Consider the following 22,763-nt stretch of genomic DNA (forward strand, 5'->3'; position numbering starts at 1 on the left):
AGATAGAGGATAAATTGCCGAAACCATTCCTAAAGTACAATCATAGTTGGAATTATACTTTTAAATTTTTAATTTTAAAAATTAAGTTCTCAAATTTATATAAGTACTAAAATTAGATCAAATTGGACATTCAAATATACATAATTGTATAAATTATAATATATATATAAATTTGAAGTTCAATTTTGATTATTTATGGATTCGAATTCTATAATTATTTTAAGTTTGAGGATCTATTTTTACTATTCATATAAATTTAGGGGCCAAATTTGTATGATTAAAAGTTTTGGGGTAAAATTGTAACTAAAATCTTATTAGAATCCTATTTTTAAGAGTCGTTCTTGTAATTTGGCGGAGCTAAAATAGAGTGGAATCTACCGTATACAAGGCTAGAGTGATACTTTTTCTCTCAGCTGACGTGGCATTTTTGTCCTCATATGCACGTGCACCTCTCGTGCTTCGTGTCAATCAAATCAGGAAAAAAAAAAAAGAAAAAAAAAACTTTTAAACTAACAACGATCTAACATTCGAAACAAAATAAAATCACACTGAGGCTTAATCTTAGGCTTTCGCTATGAATATTTACTGAATATTTCGTTCTCACCTAACTCTCACTTCAAAAAATAATATGAATAATAAGAATAATCTAATGTTATAAACTCTCTCTTTGTTGTCGATTTGTTTAAGGGTTAGCCGAAAATTTAGCCAGGATTCGAGATCGGAAAAGCTTTTGTTCCAGTTTCAATCTTCATTTGTTGTTAAATTTGGATTGTAAACCGATCTTACTCTGCCGTTTCTTCTGAATCTATACTTGTTCTTGAGGGTGATCGTGTGATTTCTGTACTAAAAGGAGTAAGAAGTTGAAGAAGAGGAGTAATGGCGAAGCACGAGGACCTTCCGATCCCTGTTTTCTCTTCACTCGACCCGGTTTATGGCGATGGATCTCAGCTTGAAGAAGCTAGGCTTCGATTTGATCATCTCAAGGCCAAGTTTCTCCAAGTGTTCGGCCATCCTCCGGATGTCTTTGCTCGTTCACCAGGTATTTTTCTGTTTCATGTCTTTCTTGGTTTCTCTGTTCTGTTTGTTCTTCGTTTTGATTGATTTATGATATTATACTCTCGTTGTAATTTCTGTTTTTGGATGAAACGACCGAGTGTAGGGAGAGTGAACTTGATTGGAGAGCACATTGATTATGAAGGATACTCGGTGTTGCCGATGGCGATTCGGCAAGATACGATCGTGGCAATACGGAAGCATGACGCCGGAGAGGGGAATCATCTTCTCAAAATTGCTAATGTTAATGATAAATACTCGATATGTACTTATCCTGCTGATCCTGATCAGGTATGAATGAGCCAAATTGCTTTGTAAAATTCACTCGATATCGTCTTAATCTGCTAGTCATTCTTCGTCCTACGTTTCCTCGGCCATCTTGGACCTATACAGCTTAGTTTCATATAAAAATTTTATGCTTCGACATTGTAATTGGTCCTTCCCCACTTACTTAATATAAACTGAGTATGTATCTTAGAAAATGTTAAGGATTCCCATCGGTGTTTAATTTTATATTATATTTGAAATCATGTTGGTATTAGATTATACAATATGTTCAACAATTCTAAGCTTCTTGCTAAATTTGAAAAATAAAAATTATAATGCGATAATTCTTGCGAGTTGCAACTACAAGATATTCCCAACATCGTATTTATAATTGCTCTTGTTCATTTTGTAGGAAGTTGACTTGAAGAATCACAAATGGGGACACTATTTCCTCTGCGGGTAAGTAGACATTATTTCTTTTTTTATTTTATTTGCGTAATTATTTTAATGGTATGTAGTTATTATATATGCACCTTGTTTCTTGATAATATGAATGCAAGATATTTGTGTTTTAGATTTCATTTTTATCCTAATCAATATTTTTAAGACAGTGATGAACTTTAAGCTAAACTAGCATGATCAGATTATAATGTTAAAAATGTAATGATCTTTGCATAAGATGTGTGTAATCTGCCTTTTTCTTTTTCCATTATTTGTTTCCTGTACAAACTTCTTAATCAACATCAATATCAATCAATTACCTACACCCCAGAATCTAAAGCTCTTCGCCTCTCAGGTACAAAGGCTATTACGAATTTGCTAAATCAAAAGGACAAGATGTTGGCGTGCCAGTTGGACTTGACGTTCTTGTTGATGGAACAGTACCTACAGGTTTTGTTTTGTATACTTTTTCATGCAAAATGACAATGATGGGCTGTTAGTTACTGTATAGAAGTTTGCTTGCTATTTTATCTTTGGAGGTTAGAACTTTTAGTAAAAACAACTAAAGTCAATAACTCAATATTTTGTTGCAGCAAAAATTTGTCACATGATAAAGTAATACTATAATTGCTATTTTCATTCAGGATCTGGATTATCGAGCTCTGCTGCATTTGTTTGCTCGTCTACCATTGCTATCATGGCTGCTCTTGGTGCCAACTTTCCCAAGGTGTAACACCTTACCCTCATGCTCTGATTACTATGCATTACTGGGTCTAAGGCTCGCTTGGATTGTTATTTGATGATTTACATATATTGAGTTTGTAAATTGTTCTATGGTATTGCAAATCCCAACTCATATTTTCAGGTAGGCCTTGATATTTCCCGACTGGTATAATTATTGTTTTTTTGTTTGTTTGTTTGTTTGTTTTATTATTATTATTATTATTTTTTTGTGGTGAGACTTGATCTTCCCCAATGATTGGTTGTTATTAGTATCTCAGATTTGGTTCACAGATCAAGGGAGGTAAATTGTTTGCTTGTTATAAGTCATTGGACTTTGAACCTACATAAACTTGCATTGTGTAATTGGTCACTAACAGGTTATTCTATCTTAAAGCAAGGACAGAGTTTTGACTTTGAATGTGGTAGATGTATCCTTACATGAATTCATTTGATATTAGTACATGAACTTAAAGTAGGAGGCAATATCTGGTGGTAGATTCCCAATCCTGTTGTTTTTAGTTCAAAATTTGGATCCAATTCCAGTGGACTGACTTGATGGCTTTATACATGAACTTATAAAGTGAATTGTTGGGGCCATTGAACTAAATCTAGGTGCTGTAGTAAGCATTACTATGGACTTTCGGGGCCCACAGGCTAAACATGATTGCATGTTCACTGTCTTTTGGTTAAATGAACAAGAATTTGGCCATCTTACTACTAGTGTGATTCAATTTCATTTGGTTTGGTGAAGTTGGTTGTTGCCACATCAAATAATGAAGCTCGATTATTTGATTTTTTTAGTTAGCTTAATCTAAGCAATCTAACAAAATTTCCCTTGTGGTTGCAGAAAGAGATAGCCCAACTTACCTGTGATTGTGAACGACACATTGGTACACAATCTGGTGGAATGGATCAGGTAAAATAATTTTTACTTTGCAATCAATAGACTTAACATGGAGAAACAGAACAATAAAGGGGTTGTGTAAATATTATTCTTAAACACTATTATCTATTGAATTTTCTAGAAAGAGAGAGGGAACATGTTTGGCCAACTCTTATCTAAAAACTTCTTTTCTTTATTTTCTTTAATTATACTCTTGTCATTCGTGAATAATTTTTTTAAGGAGAATAATTGAAGTTGTTCTTCTTTTGAAAATCTTGTGTTTCTTAATAGTTATATAATAACCTTAATGTTACTAGCCACCTAATCATAGTCCTTGGGAACAATTATACAAACCGAAGGGCCCAACGTTTTCCCCATTAAACGGCTTATGGTACTGGTGGGTTTTGTTTTATGTTATTTCATTGCAAGGGCTAAAGATAGATTCTGACTAAAATCACTTAATATAATTACTAGAGGTGTGAACAAATCTATTTTGTTCAATTATTTAAATAGTGATTTATGGCTACATTTCAATTCTATGTAATGGTCAATATGAGAATTATCTTTCAAGCTTCAAATGTTTTCCAATGAGTAAACATTGCCCTATTATCCTGGCAGGCAATCTCTGTCATGGCCAAATCTGGGTTTGCAGAGCTGATTGACTTCAACCCTATTCGTGCTACTGATGTGCAACTTCCTCCTGGTGGGACTTTTGTTATAGCCCATTCTCTAGCTGAATCACAGAAAGCAGTCACTGCTGCCACAAATTATAACAACAGAGTTGTTGAATGCCGACTTGCTGCTGTAAGTTTTACTTTCTTCTGAACATGATGTATTTTCAACTATTGTTAATGTAGGACACTAGCTTCCTTTTTATTTGAGTTGTATAATTTTTTGGTTCTTTACAATGTGATCAATAAATCTAATCTTTAGTTTCCAACTTCTAAGGAATTGATTCATTATATCCCTTTTCCTTCTTCAGATTGTTCTAGGCATTAAGCTTGGGATGAAACCAGAAGAAGCAACAAAGAACGTGAAGACTTTATCTGATGTGGAAGGGCTGTGTCTTTCATTTGCTAAGGAGCGTAACTCTTCAGATCCTGTGCTTGCAGTCAAGGTATTTTCTGTTGATTTATTTTTCGCAACAACAAAGGTTATCAGGTCTTGCTAAAACGGGGAAAAACACAAATATTTGTTGTTGTAGTGGAGATTATAGTTACATGCTGGTGATGTTAAGGTTGTTTATAATATTATTGTGCATGCTCTTATCATGCCTGGATATTTCCCTTCTGAGGTTTCTTATTCCTTTTGGGATTTTTTTTAGCATGCTCCTTATCGTGTCTTATTTCACGACCATGGGATAAGATGTCACAAAATCTCCCATTTTGGGGGTATAGGATACCCATGAAGAGATGGGGTTTTGTGAATGCCCATAGGCATCGGGTGCCATCCCAGCATGGGAATGAGGTATCCATTCCTATTCCCGGGGGGATGGTGTTATGGGCTTATGAACATTCTTTCGTACTTTTATCAAGTTATTGGCATTTTCTTATTGCGCTGTCTCTCTGCTAAAGGAACTGTTGAAGGAGGAACCCTATACAGCCGAAGAAATTGAACAAATCACTGTGGACAATCTGCCATCCGTTTTAGACAACTCTCCAACTTCATTGGACGTTTTAAAAGCTGCCAAGCATTTCAAGTTGCATCAGGTATATTATATTTGGGGTTCCTACCATGTCTCATTTCTCTTTAATCTGTGCTACTTGCGTGTTCCTCTAACATTACTTCTGGTCCTAAATCTACCCTTTCGTTTCAAGCTAGGGTGGGCATGTATATTGATCTCTATTTTTTATCTCCTAGCTAGCGTTGGCATGCTTACTGATCTCAACGGTCCCATCTTTTTAACTCTCTCTCTCTCTAGTCAGTGTAGGCATGCATATTGATCTCTATGGTCCCCTGTCTTAACTTTCTCTGTTTCTCTCTCTCTATAATGTAATTGGTGGTTGTTTTCAGCGAGCGTCCCACGTGTACTCTGAAGCCAGGCGGGTGTATGCTTTCAAGGATGCAGTTTCATCAAGTTTAAGGTGATGGTTTGTAGAATTATCCTACAGCCTTTTAATGTTCTCATTACCTTTACATGATTTTCTTTTTTTAATTTTTTCAAGAAAAAGTAACCTGAGTTATTATTAGATAACATGAGGTTCTATCTTAAAACCAATTGACAATGATAGGAGGAGTATCCCATTTATCTTATAAAGAGTGAGCCTGTGAGGTTCTTTGATTTTTCCAATATGGGATCGTCAACATGGTGATGGATTTTAGATGTATCATCCTTGATTTTCACCAAAGTTAATTTACAGAAGTTTCAGTTATAGATTAGCATCGTACATCCAGAAAGGTAGAGGAAAATCGTTCTTTTTTTCTCATTTAATGTTGAGGTGTTTTCTTTTGGCAGTGAGGAAGACAAGCTTAAGAAACTCGGTGATCTTATGAATGATAGCCACTACAGCTGTAGCGTTCTTTATGAATGCAGGTACAGACCATTTCACACTTTAATAGATTCGAGCAATTAGGACTTTATTCAATTTATGAGCTTTTCAAGAGCAGCTTCATTCAACATCTTCTATCATCTGATACAAATTGCAAAACTTGATTGACAAGAACACAAATAATTTGGTTTATATATATATTTATACCTTCCATTACCAAGTGCATCTTTTCTTCAAAACTTAAATCATGACTATCCGTGCTGCTTAGTGTTGCTTAACATTGTTTGATAGCTTGACTACCATCTTCTTATTTGTTTTCCCAGCTGTCCTGAGTTGGAGGAACTTGTAAAGATTTGCCGGGACAACAGCGCTCTCGGAGCCAGGCTAACTGGAGCAGGATGGGGAGGCTGTGCAGTTGCTCTCGTGAAAGAGGCCATTGTTCCCCAGTTCATTCATAGTCTGAAGGTTAGTAAAAATCTGGAAAGTGACAATGTCTTTCTTTCTTCCTGATTCAAAGCTGGAAATTAATTTAAAACTTCTGCCCATTTGATTCACACCAGGAAAACTTCTACAAATCAAGGATCGAACGAGGGGTCATCGACAAGAATGACCTCGGACTCTACGTCTTTGCTTCCAAGCCATCGAGCGGAGCTGCTATCTTTCAGTTTTAATAATCAAATTCCTTGGGAGGTTTTGTTTGGAGGGTTTCTTCCCTACCCGAACCCCAGGAGGTAATAAGTATTAGATTAATTTTCCAACTTCTGGTTTTAGAATTATGTGGACATTCCATACACAATCATTTCAGCTCAGAACTGGTTCTCCTATTCTTTGCCTATAAATAAAGGAATGTGTAACCTGGTAAAATGAGCCTTATTGTGGGAATGAAACGACCAATAATTGAATTTTTAGCTTAATGTTTCTTTTATCGTTATTGAGCTTATTGCGGAATGAAACGACCAATAGTTGAATTCTTAGTTCTCAATGTTTATGTATCATTCTTGTACTACCATCATTTTTACTCTCTTTTACATTTTAAATTCCCTTCCCATTGGAAAAATTATTCACAATATGAGATCAATAGTTTATTTCTTTTGCTCGAATTTATATCATGTGCCATGTGGTTATCAGAGAGGAGCATCTGTGTTTTTGTTTTTGAATCTACATCAATGGTTATTATGAAGCTGCCACAATGTGGCTGCATTGAAAATGTGTCTTCCAACCTCTCTCCTTTGATATTGTGGCTTAGTGCTATCCTGAATTTGTGATTAATTTTTTATTTATCTCTTAATATTTTTCTCAAATTTATTAATGATCAACTAGCTCGTAAATTTTTGGACTAATATCATAAATGATTTTTTGGTATCAATTAAATCATTTTGAAAAGGTTTAAAACCTTATATATATATGACATAAATTTGACCTATGGAAGGGGTTATAATTACACTAGAAATTTTTGTTCCAATTCGATTAATCACCTCCAAATTCACAAGATTGTTGCAATTAAAATCAAATGTCAACTAATAACACACGTAAATTGCACACATCACTCCTAAACTAGAAAATTTGTTTACAATTAAAACTCTTAAACAATAGGACTATTATAAATGTACCCAAAATATTAAATTTTATAGAAGTTGAAAATTATAATGTTGACCATAGAAAAATCATTTTAAACGCAATAATTGCAATATTAATTAAGGTGTAACGCCAAACAAAACACAAATGTATTTTATAGGGAAAGTATAAGTGTGTCATCCAATATCATTTTTTTTTGTTGTCAAAGTCGATGTTGAAAAAACATATCAATTTGATCAAATTTGTACTAGAAAGAATTTGAATTCAAATCTTGAACAATCTTGTAACTTAAAATTCAATTAACAATTGAGTCCTTAAATTTTTAATATATAATAATAATAATAATAATTCAGTATGTATAATTTGTAGTAATTTAGAACATTATGAGTAAATTTTTATTACATAGTCTTTATGATTTGTATATAAGTTTGATCCCTATAAATGGATCAATCTACGTGTATAAGAATTTTCATGAAATCTTAATTAAATATTTTCGAGCCAAAAATGAGTGTAGCTGACATAAAATTAGTAATATCAATCTCGAGGTTAGAAGTTCAATTCTTCTGTCCCACAAATTGTCACTATATATATACACATACGATAAGGACTAAATCATTATAAATGGTAAAGTATATAGACTAAATTGTTATTATTAAAGTTTGGAAATAAAATTATTACAAATGATAAAGTACATGTTTTGAATTATTATTTATTAGGACTAAATTATTGTTCTTTTAAAAGTTTAGAAATTAAAAATGTTCTTAAATCTACGACAAAAGAGTATAAATCTAACAAAATGAACCACTAAACGAAAAGGTAAAGTTGCATTAACGAGCTCTAGTTTCCTTTAATTAAAAAGGAAGTTTGAGTTGAAATTGCATTTAATGAAATCTAAAGAGTCTATCTGAAAATTTAAATAGCATTTTTAAAGATCAGTAGTGAATACAACTTCATTTATGGAACTCAACATCCAAACCACTTTAAATACAACCTCATTTATTTTTGGTTGCTTTTCAATACTTCCTTTTTTCTTTTTTTCTTTTTTTTAATTTTTTTTTCAACTTCAATGATGATTTGATTACAATTATTATTCGCTCATTTGCATTTCAGTTTTGATATAGTTAGGAATTACATTCTTTTTCATTCAGGTCATTTACTCTAAATAAATTATGCATAAAGATATTATAAAATAATAAGATATTTGCTTGAGTAGTGAAATTATTAATGTGAATTATATGAAATGTCGTAATCAAGTTGATGAATTAATATCTTGATTAGGGAAATATTTTGGAATAGATCGAGAAAGATACAGGTGAAGTCCATATCATCATCATAAACCACATATCAAGATTTTCCCAAACCAACTGACAAAAAATAATAATAATTGGGTTCAATGAAGATAAAAATTTATATGATAATAAAAAAATTTGGATAAACTTATCCGAGATTTATTATTATTATTATTATTATTATTTAAGGAATTGGAGGGCTGAATTTTCGAAACTGGTAATAATATTTCTTGTATAACGCGTAAACGTGTTGATTAAATTAGAATTTTTGATATATTTTATCTTTTTAATATAATAGGGAATGTGGATGAGGAAATTCGAACCATTCACTTCATAGTCGTTAATACATCTATATGTCAATTGAGTCATAAATTTTGTATACATAAATGCATAAGATTGAATAAAAATAGAATTGTATTTTATATTTTCATAAATGTATTTGATGGTTGATTCATAAATTTGATTCTAATTTAAGCTTAAAACAAGTTTGATTTTATATTTATAAATCATAAAACTAACTACCCACTATTGGTTGATAATAAACTATTATTAATTTATTTATGAACATGTTTGATGTTAAAAGAATTTATATAATTATTATTTTATAATAATATATAATTTATAATACATTACATAATAATATTTTAATTTAAAAAAATGAATTATTTTTTATCTTTATTTAATATTATTTAATATTTTAGAATTTATATCTCAAAATCTAGGTATAATGAGAATATAAAAATATTACTTTTAGAAGTAGCATTGTTTAGATCGAAGGCAATCTAAATTGTATTCTAAACACATATTTACTAAATTGAATAAATCTGAAAACATAAAATATAATTCAAACTGCCAACCAAATAGCCCTAAGACATTATTTGGTAAATATTTGTTTTTTGATTTTAGAAACTAAACTTATAAATACTATGTTTTGTTATGTATTTACTACCATGTTTTCAAAAACCAAACTAATATTTATACTCTAAAAAAAGGCGTAGGATTCTTTTTAGCTTGGACAGAGAGAATATAATACTTTTATAATATTAAAAATTTTCTCGACCACTCAATTGTCTAAACCATAATTTACTATGTGACAAATCCATTTTCCTTTTATAAGTTTTTTTTAAAAAATATTTTTTATATTAAGGACATGAATCATTTTGAGAAGAGAGATTCCATTTAAGATATTTGCTTGTCCATACGAAACTTCAAATATCAAATTTCTTCATAAATTCTCTTGATTGAATTAAGAACACAACGAAATGATTCACCACAATACCACTGAAGATTATTATGACGATAATTTCCTGTTGTTAGTAAAAATTCTCCTATAATTTTTCAAAGCTGTTCAGATCGATTCAACTATGCGAGGTTTTAACATTAAGGATTCCGGCAATAAATCGAGGAAGATGAAGTACACAATCATCAAACACTTGGCGCAAAACAGTAAAACTACTGAAATTTAAACTACAGAGCATATGTAATTGCTTAGATTTGGAAATAGAAGGAGGCAAATCGATGAAGAGGAATATATACAACATACTGAATCGTAAATTGAGTAAATCAGAGAGTAAATCCACAGCACAAGAAGAAGCAGCACAACAATGTAAGAAGAACCAGGGATTCGAGAAGAGCGATGAAGGTCCATAACAGATCATCGAGAATTGAAAAATTAAACCACCTGATGTTCGGAGAGTTCCACTCGATGCTGAAGCTTGAAAAACTGAAATCCGGCCAACTGAACGCCGCCGGTCGCAGCCATAGACCGAATTCCGGCCACCGGAAACTTAGCGAGTACCATCTCTGGCTCATCTCTCCGTCTAGACCATTAAATTGACCACAAAGATATCTGGGAAGGAAATCAGATTTTTGTTCTTTTTATATATAAATTATTAAGTTAAATTACAATTATGACCTTTTAAGTCTGGTGGGCCCATAAACTTCAAAAATATTAAAAAGATTGGTTAAATTACATATTCTATTTTATTTGATAAAATTCTGATAAATAATTTTATTAAAGGATAAAAATTTAGAGGTATTCAAAAAATCCATTGACTCAAAAAAATCAATCAACTCAACCCAATCCGTGTGGTTTGGGTTAGATTATCAACTCATTTGGATTGGATTATGTTCAAATAAATGAAAATTGTATGGGTTGGGTTGGTTTATGAGTTCACCTAATATAACCCAAACCAACTCAACTCGAACAAACCCGAATTTATTATTAACTTTAAAATACATATTTTTGTTATTTATAAGATAATTATTTATACATATATTGATTTTAATTTTATCTGTTTCCAATATTTTTTGAATAATTTATTCTTCAACAACTCTTAGTTTCTTTGTACTTTAAAAATAAAATTTTCATTATATAAATTGAAATTGAGTTGTTAATCCTAATTCAATATATCAAAATAATTAAATTAGATTTTTACATATTTACGTTTTACTTTTTTTTAGAACAAAATTTTAAATAAATGACCCGATTAACCCGAACTAACCCAATCCGAATATTTCATGGTTGGGTTGGGTTGGGTTCATTTTTTAATAAGGGTTATTTGGGTTGAAGAAATTTACAATCCGAACAATGTCCAAAAAGTCTTTCAACCCAGTCCAACCTAACTCATGAAAACATTAAATAAGAATTAAATTCTAATTGACTAAATTTTATTTTATTTTATTTAATTATAGAGACGAAATTTACCATTTAACCTAAAAGATTTGGTGACATTTTAATTTATATCGATATTCCATAACTCATATATTTTAACCAAAAAAAAAAGTTTACCATAGGTTTATATTTATAAAATCATATATTTGAAATCTAATCAATTTTATATCATATTTTAAATTTTATAATTTATTGAAAGCGTATGAGACTACTTTTTTTTTTTTTTTTTAATAATCAACATTTAAAAGAAAAACTAATTATCTTATATTTTCAAGATTAAAGTTAAAATTACAATATTTATCTAAATTTAAAGTGCAATATGATAAAATTAGAAGTTTAGGATACAAGTTTATGTATAGAAATCGTTCTTTTTTGCCTTTTTTTTTTTTTTTTTTTTTTTTTTTTAATGAAATCATTATTTGGTATTCCCTTTTTAAGTTTCAATCTCATGTGCTTTAAGAAATATTATAATTATTTTTATTTTTATTAAATCTTGTTAAATTAATCCTATATTATTGGTTTGATGGGTATGATTCATATATTCTTAAGATTTAAATGGGTATTATTTTTATTCCTATTTATAAGTATTTTCTTAAAAAGATAACTAAGTAGTTATATAAAATATGGAGAAATAAGTAAAGAAAATGAATTTTTTTGTTATTTTCTGTTCATAAAGAATAGAGAAAATTGATTTTAAACATACTAATTAATAGCACGTCATAATAAATCACTATTGGTTAGTTTCTAGATTAAATGTAGCTCGATTAATTTAAGATCATAACCTTAAAAAAAATTGAAATATCCAACTCTTCAGGTTGGTTAGCTCGAAAAAATAAATAACAATATCAATCCAAAGTTAGTTATTATGAGTGATAATATTTAATTTGAATATTATTTATCCAAAACATGTTGGAAAGAAAATAAAAAACTTAAAAGATATTTACAGTTTAGAAATTAGAAATTAAATCCACAATTTACCTTTAAAATATATATAAATTTACATAGAATGCATGTGAAGCACAATTGAAGGGGAAAATCATGATTGTATATTGCAAAAAGGAGGATGCGTTTTTCTTTTTTAAATACTACTTTCTTTCTGTATTTTGTTTTGATTCGTTTTGATCCTTTATTTTTAATTTTAATTCATTTTCATTCTTGTATTTTCAAAATATTCATTTTGATATTTGTATTTTTAACTTTGGTTTGTTTCGATCTTTGAACTTTAAAAAGTAACCATTTTGATTCTTGAAAATAAAGTAAAAATGAAATTAAAAAGACCAAAATGATTATTTTTTGAAAGTACAAGGACCAAAATGAAAAGTTTAAAAATATAGAGACTAAAATAAAATAAAATCAGACATACAGAGACCAAAATATTATTTATTTATTTATTTTAAGTTAGTTACTTTTAAATTTCTATTTACATTTTTTTTTGAAATATTATTTATTTATTATTATTATTATTTTTTGGTTATAAATCTCAATCATGTCTCTGAACACGCAATCCATGTGAAATGCGACTTAACAAGGACAGGATGGATGATGCTGCTCAAACATACCCACAGTTTCATACGTATTTACCAAACTACCCCTACATGATTCTAAGTTTTATTTATGCGTACAATTTAACCTTTCATAGTTTTATAGAATATTTAAAATGCCACTCTTTATTTTATGAAAATGTTAATATTGATCATATTCACAAAAAAAAAAAAAAAAAAAAGAACCAATAATAATAAATGAGTGAAAAGATTATTCTATACTTTGTAAACAAATTTAAAAATATGGCCTATATATCGACATGACACTTAATGAGGAAAAAAATCGAAAGACATGACTAACATCATTTATTATATGTATATAAATTGACGTCATAGATGATGTATTAAAATTGATTTTGTAAATGATTTTAAAGATATTTTTTTAAATAAATATTTTCTTGATCTTTTATATAGTTATATTGTCTTCTACCAAATGAACATAGCGGTATAGTATTTGTACTATCAATTTCGAAGTCAAAAATTCGAATCTCCCATTTCCATTTATTATTTTAAAAAAACAAAAATCACCTTCTATTTTTTGCACATCACTTGCCACATCAATTTTCATAATTTATTTTGACGAAGTAGATATTTTTTAAACAATTTCAATGTTGTTGAGCATTTTTTTGGAACAAATTTCAAAATTAGTTTTGGAGATATTTTGTATAATTGATCATTTTATATAAAATCATAAATACATATTCATATTATACATCCTTTCATGTATGTATGAAAATAATCTAAAGTTAGACTAGCTTAACAAAAACATATACTCCACACCATGAACGACATGTGAGTCTTCTCCACCTTTACTCCTCACATTATTCGGGTTTAAATAAAAATTTTAATAGCTAAATTAATAAATTAAACACAATTTTAATTTTTAATTTGTCTTTGTTCGCATGAGATTTCAATAAAAATTTGTTTCGTGAAATTCAAACTTTTAATTTGTATTAATTTTATGGAAAGTGAGTACAATCCCTAATACATTATCGGCCTTTGGGCTTGTTGATCTTCTTACATGATCGGCTTTTGGGCTTGTTGATCTTCTTGGATGATCGACCTTTGGGGCTTGATGATCTTCTTGGACGATCAACCTTTGGAGCTTGATGATCTTCTTGGATGATCGGCTTTTGGGTTTCTTGATCTTCTTGGATGATCGACCTTTGGGCTTGTTGATCTTCTTAGATGATCAGCCTTGGCTTGTTGATCTTCTTGGATGATCGACTTTTGGGCTTGTTGATCTTCTTGGATGATTGGCCTTCGAACTTGTTGACCTTCTTGGAGGATTAGTGTTCGCACGAGGCTTCCGGAGAAACTTGTTTCGTGGAATTAAACTTGAGTTGGTGTTGATGTTGATTTGATGCGATGTGGTTCGATCTCTAGTACTTGATCCTTTGATTCTCTTTCGGTTGAATGCGTATGCTTGATGTATAGAAGCAGGGCGTGTGGATGTTCTTGAACTTCGAGTCTTGGGAGAATGGTTTGTATCTTCAAAGGACTTCAGTCTTCAAGCTTATTCAGAATGCTTGTATCTTTTTCAGCCTTCAGAATGCTTGTATCTTCAAAGGACTTCAGTCTTCAAATATGGTCAGAATGCTTGTATCTTCAAAGGACTTCAGTCTTTAAGCGTGGTTAGAATGTTTGTATCTTCAAAGGACTTCAGTCTTCAAGCATGGTTAGAATGCTTGTATCTTCAAGCATGGTTAGAATGCTTGTATCTTCAAAGGACTTCGGTCTTCAGAATGCCTGTATCTCCGCCTCAGGAGTCTTTTGATTGTAGATAATTCTCTCTAAGCTCTTTGGAGTGTAGAATTTTTGACCTCCACAAATGAGAGAAGCCTCTCTATTTATAGAGTTTTCAGGTGGGCTTCATGGGCTTAGGCTTGATTGGTCCATTGACTTGGCCTTTGGGCTCAACTAATTGGATTTGGGTCTTATTTGACATTTGGGTCAAATTAAGCCTATTTTTGGGCTCAATTGAACTTTTAACCCAAATAATAATATGAAATTGGGTCAAATTAATCTTACCTGATTCAACGGTCATGATAAAACCATGTGGCATCATCGAAATTTATCTTCAACTTCAATTTGGGACACATGACACCTCCTTGTTGGTCCCAAATTTGATGATTTGGAATTTCGTCATTAATTTAGTGAATGACGTGACAGTTTTTTATTGATCCAAAATTTCTCATTCAACAGTCTCCAAACTTAATATGATGTTTTCATTTATTTTCTAATATTTCATTTTGCAAATAAAATTATTTAAGACTTAAACGCTAATTTCCACATATCATTTGCCAAAAAAAAAAAAAATGTATCTACTCATCAAATAAAAAGGATAAATAAAATCTTGAATTAAAAACTATATCAATTTAAACTTTGAACTTTTGTATTAATATCAATTTATACCCTCCTATTCACTCGACCAATAACATGTGAAATTTCTAATTTGAATCAATTAAATTCTTGGGTCCTGTATGAAAACCATTTGGTTTTTGTTTTTAGTTTTTAAAAATTAAGTCTACAAACACCTCTTACACCTCTAGATTTCTTGCTTTATTATCTACTTCATACCCACGATTTTTTAAAACCAAGCCAAAATTTGAAAACTAAAAAAAAATATTTTTTACAAACTTGTTTTTACTATTATAATTTGGTTAAGAATTCTACTCTTGCTTAAGAAAGATGCAAACTGTTGTAGAAAAATGAGACAGAACTCTAAGGTCTAAAATGTAGGGTCACACTTACGGAAAGTGTTAAGCAAGTTAATGGTTTCTTGACCAAATGAATGGTGAATAATTATTATAGGAATAAGAGTTACTCTGGTATAATAATTGGTCGAGAGTGTCTCAGTTCAATGAAGGGATGACTGGTCACCTTTTGTGGCTTTTATCCTGAATCACTAAAGTATCATTGCAAAATTAGATGTAAAAGGATTCAATAAAATTTTGCTAAACTTGATTGGTTTTATAAGAGTTACACAAAAATATAATATAGATCAATTTGTTTTTTTTTTTTCAACAATTGGTCAAGTACAATTCTTTCAATGTTAGCCGCTTTAAAGTTGACCAAAAATAATTATACAACATGAACAAAATTTATTTGAAACTATTTTCATAGTTGACGACCTAAATTTTGTCTTGACTGAGGAATATCCTCCAGTCCCAGCCCATGATGCAACGAAATGTTTGTGATGCATATGAAAGGTAGACACAGGCCAATGATAAAGCCCGAGTTTAGATTTTCGCAAGCATGTCAGATGTCTTAGTAAAAAGATAGGAGAGCATGGTCACTGCACTTGAGATCATGCAATCATTGCAAGAATTGTTTGGGCGAGAATCCTCACAGTTCAAGCAGAATGAGGCTGTATTTGGCGAAACTAGTAATGTTAGCTCCCTAAATGAACTACAGTTCTTATTGAGCGTCAAGGAAAAAATAGGGGTGGCAAATGTTGCCAACTCTAGTGAAGTTTATCAAAGTGGTTCAATCTCTGAGATAAAAGATGGAGTTTATGATAAGAGGATTAAAGTTGATCCCACTGTTCTCCATAAAAGGAAGAATTCTAATAGCAATAAATATCATTTACTTGTCTTGAAAACGTGTTTAGTGGAGAATGATGATTCTGCCTGGATAATTGATTCAAAGGCCATTAATCACGTCTGTTCTTTCTCTTAGGGAACTAGTTCCTAGAGGTAGCTGGACGCTGGAGAGATGACTCTTCGAGTTGGTACTGGAGAGGTCATTTCTGTTGTTGCCGAAGGCAGACTCAAGTTATTTTTTTAACAAGAAACAATATATGTTATTGGATAATGATATGTTGTTCCTAGAATTAAAAGGAATTTAATTTTAGTTTCTTGTTTGATTGAATAAATATATTCTCTTTCTTTCTATGAGAATAAAGTGTTTATTTTTAAGAATGAGATTGAGATTGGTCATGCTTCAATGGAAAATAACCTGTATGTACTAAGGTCGATAGTTACAAAGGTTGTCCTAAATACTGAAATATTTAGAACGACAACGACAACTAAAAGATATCGACAACTAAAGTGTTCGAGGGTCATCTAGAAAGTCTGGCTCTACGAGATATGCATCGTATTGTCTAGGGCAAGCGAGAGATGATATATGCCTTAGTTTATTGTATTGTGTACTTCACTTGTATTGTGCACTCCACTAGCTTTAGGACAAGTGGAGGTTTGTTAGGATTGGTATCATCTCTTCGTTCTCATAGTTTGTAAATTTGTATAACAATTTGTTATTGATAAAATAAAAGTTATTTTATTTGTGCATTAACTCAATTTAATAAACAAATATCCAAGGTTATTTTATGTTACTTAAACATGTATGTGTTTGACATACAGATAGATCATGTTTAAGTAATAACCTAAATGGTCTGTAGTATATGGATAAGTTTGAGTGTCTTATCCTGATGACATTACGGATACCACCCATTTTGTAATTGTACAATTGTTGTAAAGTATTCCAAACGATCTGATCTTAATCGTTCATGTGGAGACATGTGAGTGGGGATATCGTATACAAAGAGTTTGTATAAGACCAGATCACGAAATAATTAGTCTCTCTTTATAACATCATTACTAGAAGAGACTAACATATTAATAGGATGACCATAGGTGACTCGACCTTAATCCTGAGTCAGTTATGGACTCCTGTTTATAAGGACAATCCTTTGACCTGTATGAGTGAGAATGGCTAGATTCATCGCCTCAATATGCCTACCATTTTGAAAAGTTTTTCGAGTAGCGAGCTGGAACATCGCTACATAAGATGAAATTCGCTCCTTCCTGGTTCTAAGGTAAGTAGATAAATTGCTCCCTTAAAGGTTGATTCCAGGTTTTGATTAATGAGGGCCCTCACCCTCTCACTGGCCGAGAGAGGATTAGTTCATAGTTGGACTATAACTAATTGTTTATTAGAGGGATCAATAGTACTTAAGGAGTTAGATGTAACTAGAGGGGAAAATGGTAATTTGACCCAACTGTAGTTATAAGTAATGATGGAGTTAGCATGCAATTAGCAGAAGAAATCAGGATCAATAAACATTCTAATTCATCAATTTTAGCATCTAAGAAAGTATGTTCATAAACTTAAAATAGGGTTTCAGAAGACATACCTTTGAAGAACTTTTCTATCTTCAAATTCAGATTTATTCTTCTCTCCAAAGTATTGTAAACCATCACTTGCTTCCCTATTATTCTCTTGGACCTTAGATTGAAAGGTGGATTCCAAAATGAGTTGGAATTGAAGAGCATTGTTGGAGAATTTACAAGTTTTTGTCAAAAGCTTGAGAAATTTTTTTTTCCCTAAAATAACAGATGTTGCACGTCCCATTTCCGGCATAATCCCTTGACACCTCAAAACACTAAAGCTTAGTGGAACTTGGTGTTCAAAGTGGAAAAACCCTACTAAGTTTAATTTCAAAATTGAAATTGAATTAAAATCAATTTTGTATAAAATTTTAATTTATTTTTCTAAAAACTAAATTAAAAAAAATTGATTTTAAATACTTTGAATTTTCATAAAATTCACAAATTCAATTTTAAACAAAATTAATTCAAATAATTAATTTTAAATAAAATTTATTTAATCAATTAAAAATTTTAATTAATTAAAATAATTTAATATCCAATATTAAATTATTAAAACACCAGACCATGAATCTCTATTCATGTAGTTAATATTTAAATCAAAATTAAATATTATCCAATTCTCTGATTTCGTTTAACTAGACATGTAATTATATCGTATATAATTACCAATTTTCTTAATTCGTATTTGAACATTTCAAATTAAACTCATCACGCTATTCTAAGGTTTTATCCGTTTGTGAGCTAGTAGGGGAACCTAATGGACTTACAGATCATGAGCTTCAACGATTCCAGATTAATTGATTAAACTCTTTAAACTGAATTAATCAACATTCATTAACTACCGGGTCACTCCACTAAAGCCTAGTAAAATTGCACTCTCATCACTGTAGATATATTTCTATCCACTTGATTTAACCATAATCAGTAAGTCGACCCTTCACAGGTTGTTTGTAATAACGGCTGAGATTACATCTTGCTCTTTAAGTTCCACTGATTCTCTAATGAACAATTGATTTGTGATCCAATCACTAAACTGAATCCCTTTCGGGACAGTGATAGGGTAAGACCCCTTATTCAAGACATGAAATCAGTACTTAAGAGAACAACCTCTTTACTATCCCTAAAAGTGGGTATGAGTAAATTCCTTCTTTCACCCTGTGTCCCTAGCTATCTACCCAGTCTTATCCTTGAAATGAGAGACTTATTGAGCTGGCGCTGTTGAGCTAACCTTCACCTATGCAAATCTAAGGATAATCCCGGATAAACAAGAGTTCATAGTTAGCTTAGGATTAAGGTCGAGTTACCTAGGTCATCATTTTGAAACAGTCTGTCTTAAATAGCAAACAACGTTATAAAGTAAGAATGACTTGTTTCTTTGTCCGATCTTATGCAAACTCATTGCATAGGACGCCTTCACTTGCATGTCTCCACATGAATGATTCAATATCACATCGTTTGTACTAAATACAAAGTGGACCGCATCCAATAGTGTTATCAAAAATAGGGTACCCAACCTTATTCATATACTATAGACCGTTTTGGCTATCTACTTGAACTTGATCCATTCTTATATCTTTACATTAAGTTCAAGTCTTCATCTAAAAGCCATGGATCTTAGTTTATTAGATTTAGCGTAAGTTACATATCCAATAATAGCTTTATTGAACAAAGCTCAACAACATCTTTATTGCAAAATAGAATATGTTTAAAATTACAAATTGCGAGTTTTAGGACATACAACCAAATAAGTAATCCGTGAAGGGTCGACTTATTGTTGATTGGTCATATCCGTGAACACAAAAATATATCTACAGTGCAAAGAGTACAACTTCAATATTTAGTGGAGTGATCGATAATTAATGAATGTTGGTTAATTAATTAAAGAGTTTAATTAATTAATTTCGTATCATTGAAGCTTCTAATCTGTCGATCCATAAGGTCACATTGCTAGCTCGCTAAGGATAAAACAAGGGATAAACATTTTTTGAATAATTTGAATTATTCAATTTATTTAAAGAAATTAAAGGTGTTAATTATATTAATATGATTAATATAAAGTATAATGTATGTTGGTACATTATAGTATATAGTTAGTTATAAATTGTTGGGGTTGAAGCCCTAAATCTCGTAGTTTTGTAGTTTCTAAATTTATTTGTACAAAATATTATTTATTTAATAAAATAAGTTGTTATTTTATTTGACATTTAATTGCATTAATCCAAAACCAATAAACTAAGATCCAAGATTATTTGATGAAGTTTAAACATGTATGTGGAGACATATATGTTGATCAGATTTAAGTAATAACCTGAATGGTCTATAGTAGATGGATAAGGTTGGATACCTTATTATGGTGACACAACAGATACGACCCATGTCTTTATTTTATTTGACATTTAGTTGCATTAGTCCAAAACCAATAAACTAAGATCCAAGGTTATTTGATGAAGCTTAAACATGTATGTGGAGACTGAAGGAACATAAAGGTCCGAGCAGAAGCAGGATCGTTCCTAATTTTATTTTTCACCGAACCAAAGTTTTACAGAATAAAAAAAATATATGCATTATAAAGAAAAAAATTACAACATGTTGATTGATGAGGAATTGGGGAAAAGAATATCTTACCTTTAAAGCCATAAGGTCTTCACGAATTCCCTCGATCCGGATCACGAACTCTTCAATTTAGATCTCGATCTCCAAAATCTGAAATTCCAAATGACCACCACCACGGATGTTACATCTATATTCTCTAGGATGAGAATCACAGGAGTTTAGTAGACTCTGTGATTTTTGGAGAGGGAAAGGAAGAGAAGAGATAAGAGATTTTGGGAGAAATTTTTTTTGTAGAGATTTTTCTGTATCCCTTCATACACAGAGAGATTTATGAAGAAGAAGGAACTCGTAGAAGAAAAACACCCTTCCATTTACTACGTGAGAGTTGAGAGAATTAGTGGGAGGGAAGTTATTCTCCTCCCTTTATTTCAAAATAAAAAAATAATAATTCTAATTTAATATAAATATAAATAAGTAAATAAATAAATATATATATATATATATCATATATAACATATAACTTATGGTTTAATATTGTATCATATACAATATAACCTATAGTTTTAATTTTCTCATCAATGACATTTAATATAAATTCCATTTAAATTAAATTCAGTTATATGAATCCAATTCATATGATTAATATTTGATCATATTCAAATATCTATTTCCTCTCAAATAAACTTTATATTATAATGTATCAAATATATTTTAGTAATTATATCATATATAATTAAGTAAAATTAATTATATCACATATAATTAATTCCCTCAATTAATTTGAACAATTCAAATTAATCCAAAATTAATTCTCATTAAATCTCTGTTGAGTTATAGAGAGGACCTAATGAACCTGTAGCTTGAAGCTTCAATGGTACTTGAATAATTAATTAAACTCCTTCAATTAAATTATTTAATTATTCAACATCCATTTACTGTCGGGCACTCCACTAAAGACTGACAGCTATACTCTTCACACTACAGATATATTTCCGTGTCCATTGGATATAACCAGTCAACAGTATGATGACCCTTCAAAAATTGCTCGTAAGTATAGTAGGGCCAATTACCATTTTGCCCATATAGTTACATCTAACTACTTAAGTACTATTTATCCCTCTAATGGACAATAAGTCATAGTACAACTATGACCAAATCCCTCTGAGGCCAAAAGAGGGTGTGGCCACATTGTTCAAGCCCCAGAATCAACACTTAAGGGAGCACTTTATCTGCTTACCCCGAGGGAATGAGTGAATTTCATCTTGTATAGCTGTGTTCCCAGCTCCCTAATCAAACGAATCCCCAAAATGATAGACATATTGAGTTGACGATTTAGCCACTCTCACACATACAAATAAAATGGCTACTTTTATAGGTAGGAGTTCACAACTCACTTAGGATTCAGGTCATGTCACCTATGTCATCCTGGTGAAATGTAAGTCTCTACTATTAACGACGTAATATAATGAGACTAGTCATTTCGTGGTCCGATCTTATACAAACTTTTTATATAGAATACACTTGCTCACATGTCTTTACATGAATGATCAGGATCATATCACTTGTAGTACTTTGCAACACTTGTAACATCTACAAAGCGAGTCGTATTCGTAGTGTCACTAGGATAAAGTACCCAGCCTTATCCATCTACTACAAACCGTTTAGGTTATCATTTTAACATGATCCACCTGTATATCTCTACATACATGTTTAAATTATATAAAATAACTTAGGATCTTAGTTTATTGGTTTGAGTAAATGCTCATAATATAACAACTATTTTATTAACAACAATTTGTTTATACAATGTTTACAAATTACAAGAATACAAGAGAGATTTAGGACACCAATCCCAACAGAGACATACAGGTGGATCATATTTAAGTAATAACCTGAATGGTCTGTAGTAGATGAGTAAGGTTAGGTACCTTATCATGGTGATATTATAGATACGACTCGTTTTGTTATTTTATTTGACATTTAGTTGCATTAACCCAAAACCAATCAACTAATATCCAAGGTTATTTGATGAAGCTTATGTTAGGATGCATGCCCTAAAGCCTCGTATTTGTGTGTTATTTGAATCAATGGTTGATTATTTTATATATGCAATAATCCATTAAAGAAAGACCCAAGGTTATTTTATGTAACTTAAACATGT

General features: G+C 30.8%; 1 protein-coding gene across 1 annotated transcript; it reads left to right on the plus strand.

Annotated features, from left to right (window-relative positions):
• Positions 1-546: 546 nt before the first annotated feature.
• Positions 547-6,830, plus strand: LOC120088820 (galactokinase). Its single transcript, XM_039046270.1, has 13 exons — positions 547-1,039; positions 1,160-1,344; positions 1,733-1,779; positions 2,117-2,211; positions 2,406-2,488; positions 3,332-3,400; positions 3,986-4,171; positions 4,350-4,484; positions 4,942-5,076; positions 5,381-5,451; positions 5,823-5,900; positions 6,180-6,321; positions 6,417-6,830. The coding sequence occupies exons 1-13, from the start codon at positions 877-879 to the stop codon at positions 6,525-6,527; spliced, it is 1,500 nt and encodes a 499-aa protein (XP_038902198.1). The 5' UTR covers positions 547-876; the 3' UTR covers positions 6,528-6,830.
• Positions 6,831-22,763: the final 15,933 nt, after the last annotated feature.

The sequence above is a fragment of the Benincasa hispida genome, chromosome 1, assembly GCF_009727055.1.
Source record: "Benincasa hispida cultivar B227 chromosome 1, ASM972705v1, whole genome shotgun sequence".
Taxonomy (NCBI): Eukaryota; Viridiplantae; Streptophyta; class Magnoliopsida; order Cucurbitales; family Cucurbitaceae; genus Benincasa; species Benincasa hispida.

Coding starts and splice junctions, on each gene's coding strand:
- LOC120088820 (XM_039046270.1), top strand. CDS start 877: ATGGCGAAGCACGAGGACCTTCCGATCCCTGTTTTCTCTTCACTCGAC. Junction 1,040..1,159: donor TGTCTTTGCTCGTTCACCAG/GTATTTTTCTGT, acceptor GACCGAGTGTAG/GGAGAGTGAACTTGATTGGA. Junction 2,489..3,331: donor TTGGTGCCAACTTTCCCAAG/GTGTAACACCTT, acceptor TTGTGGTTGCAG/AAAGAGATAGCCCAACTTAC.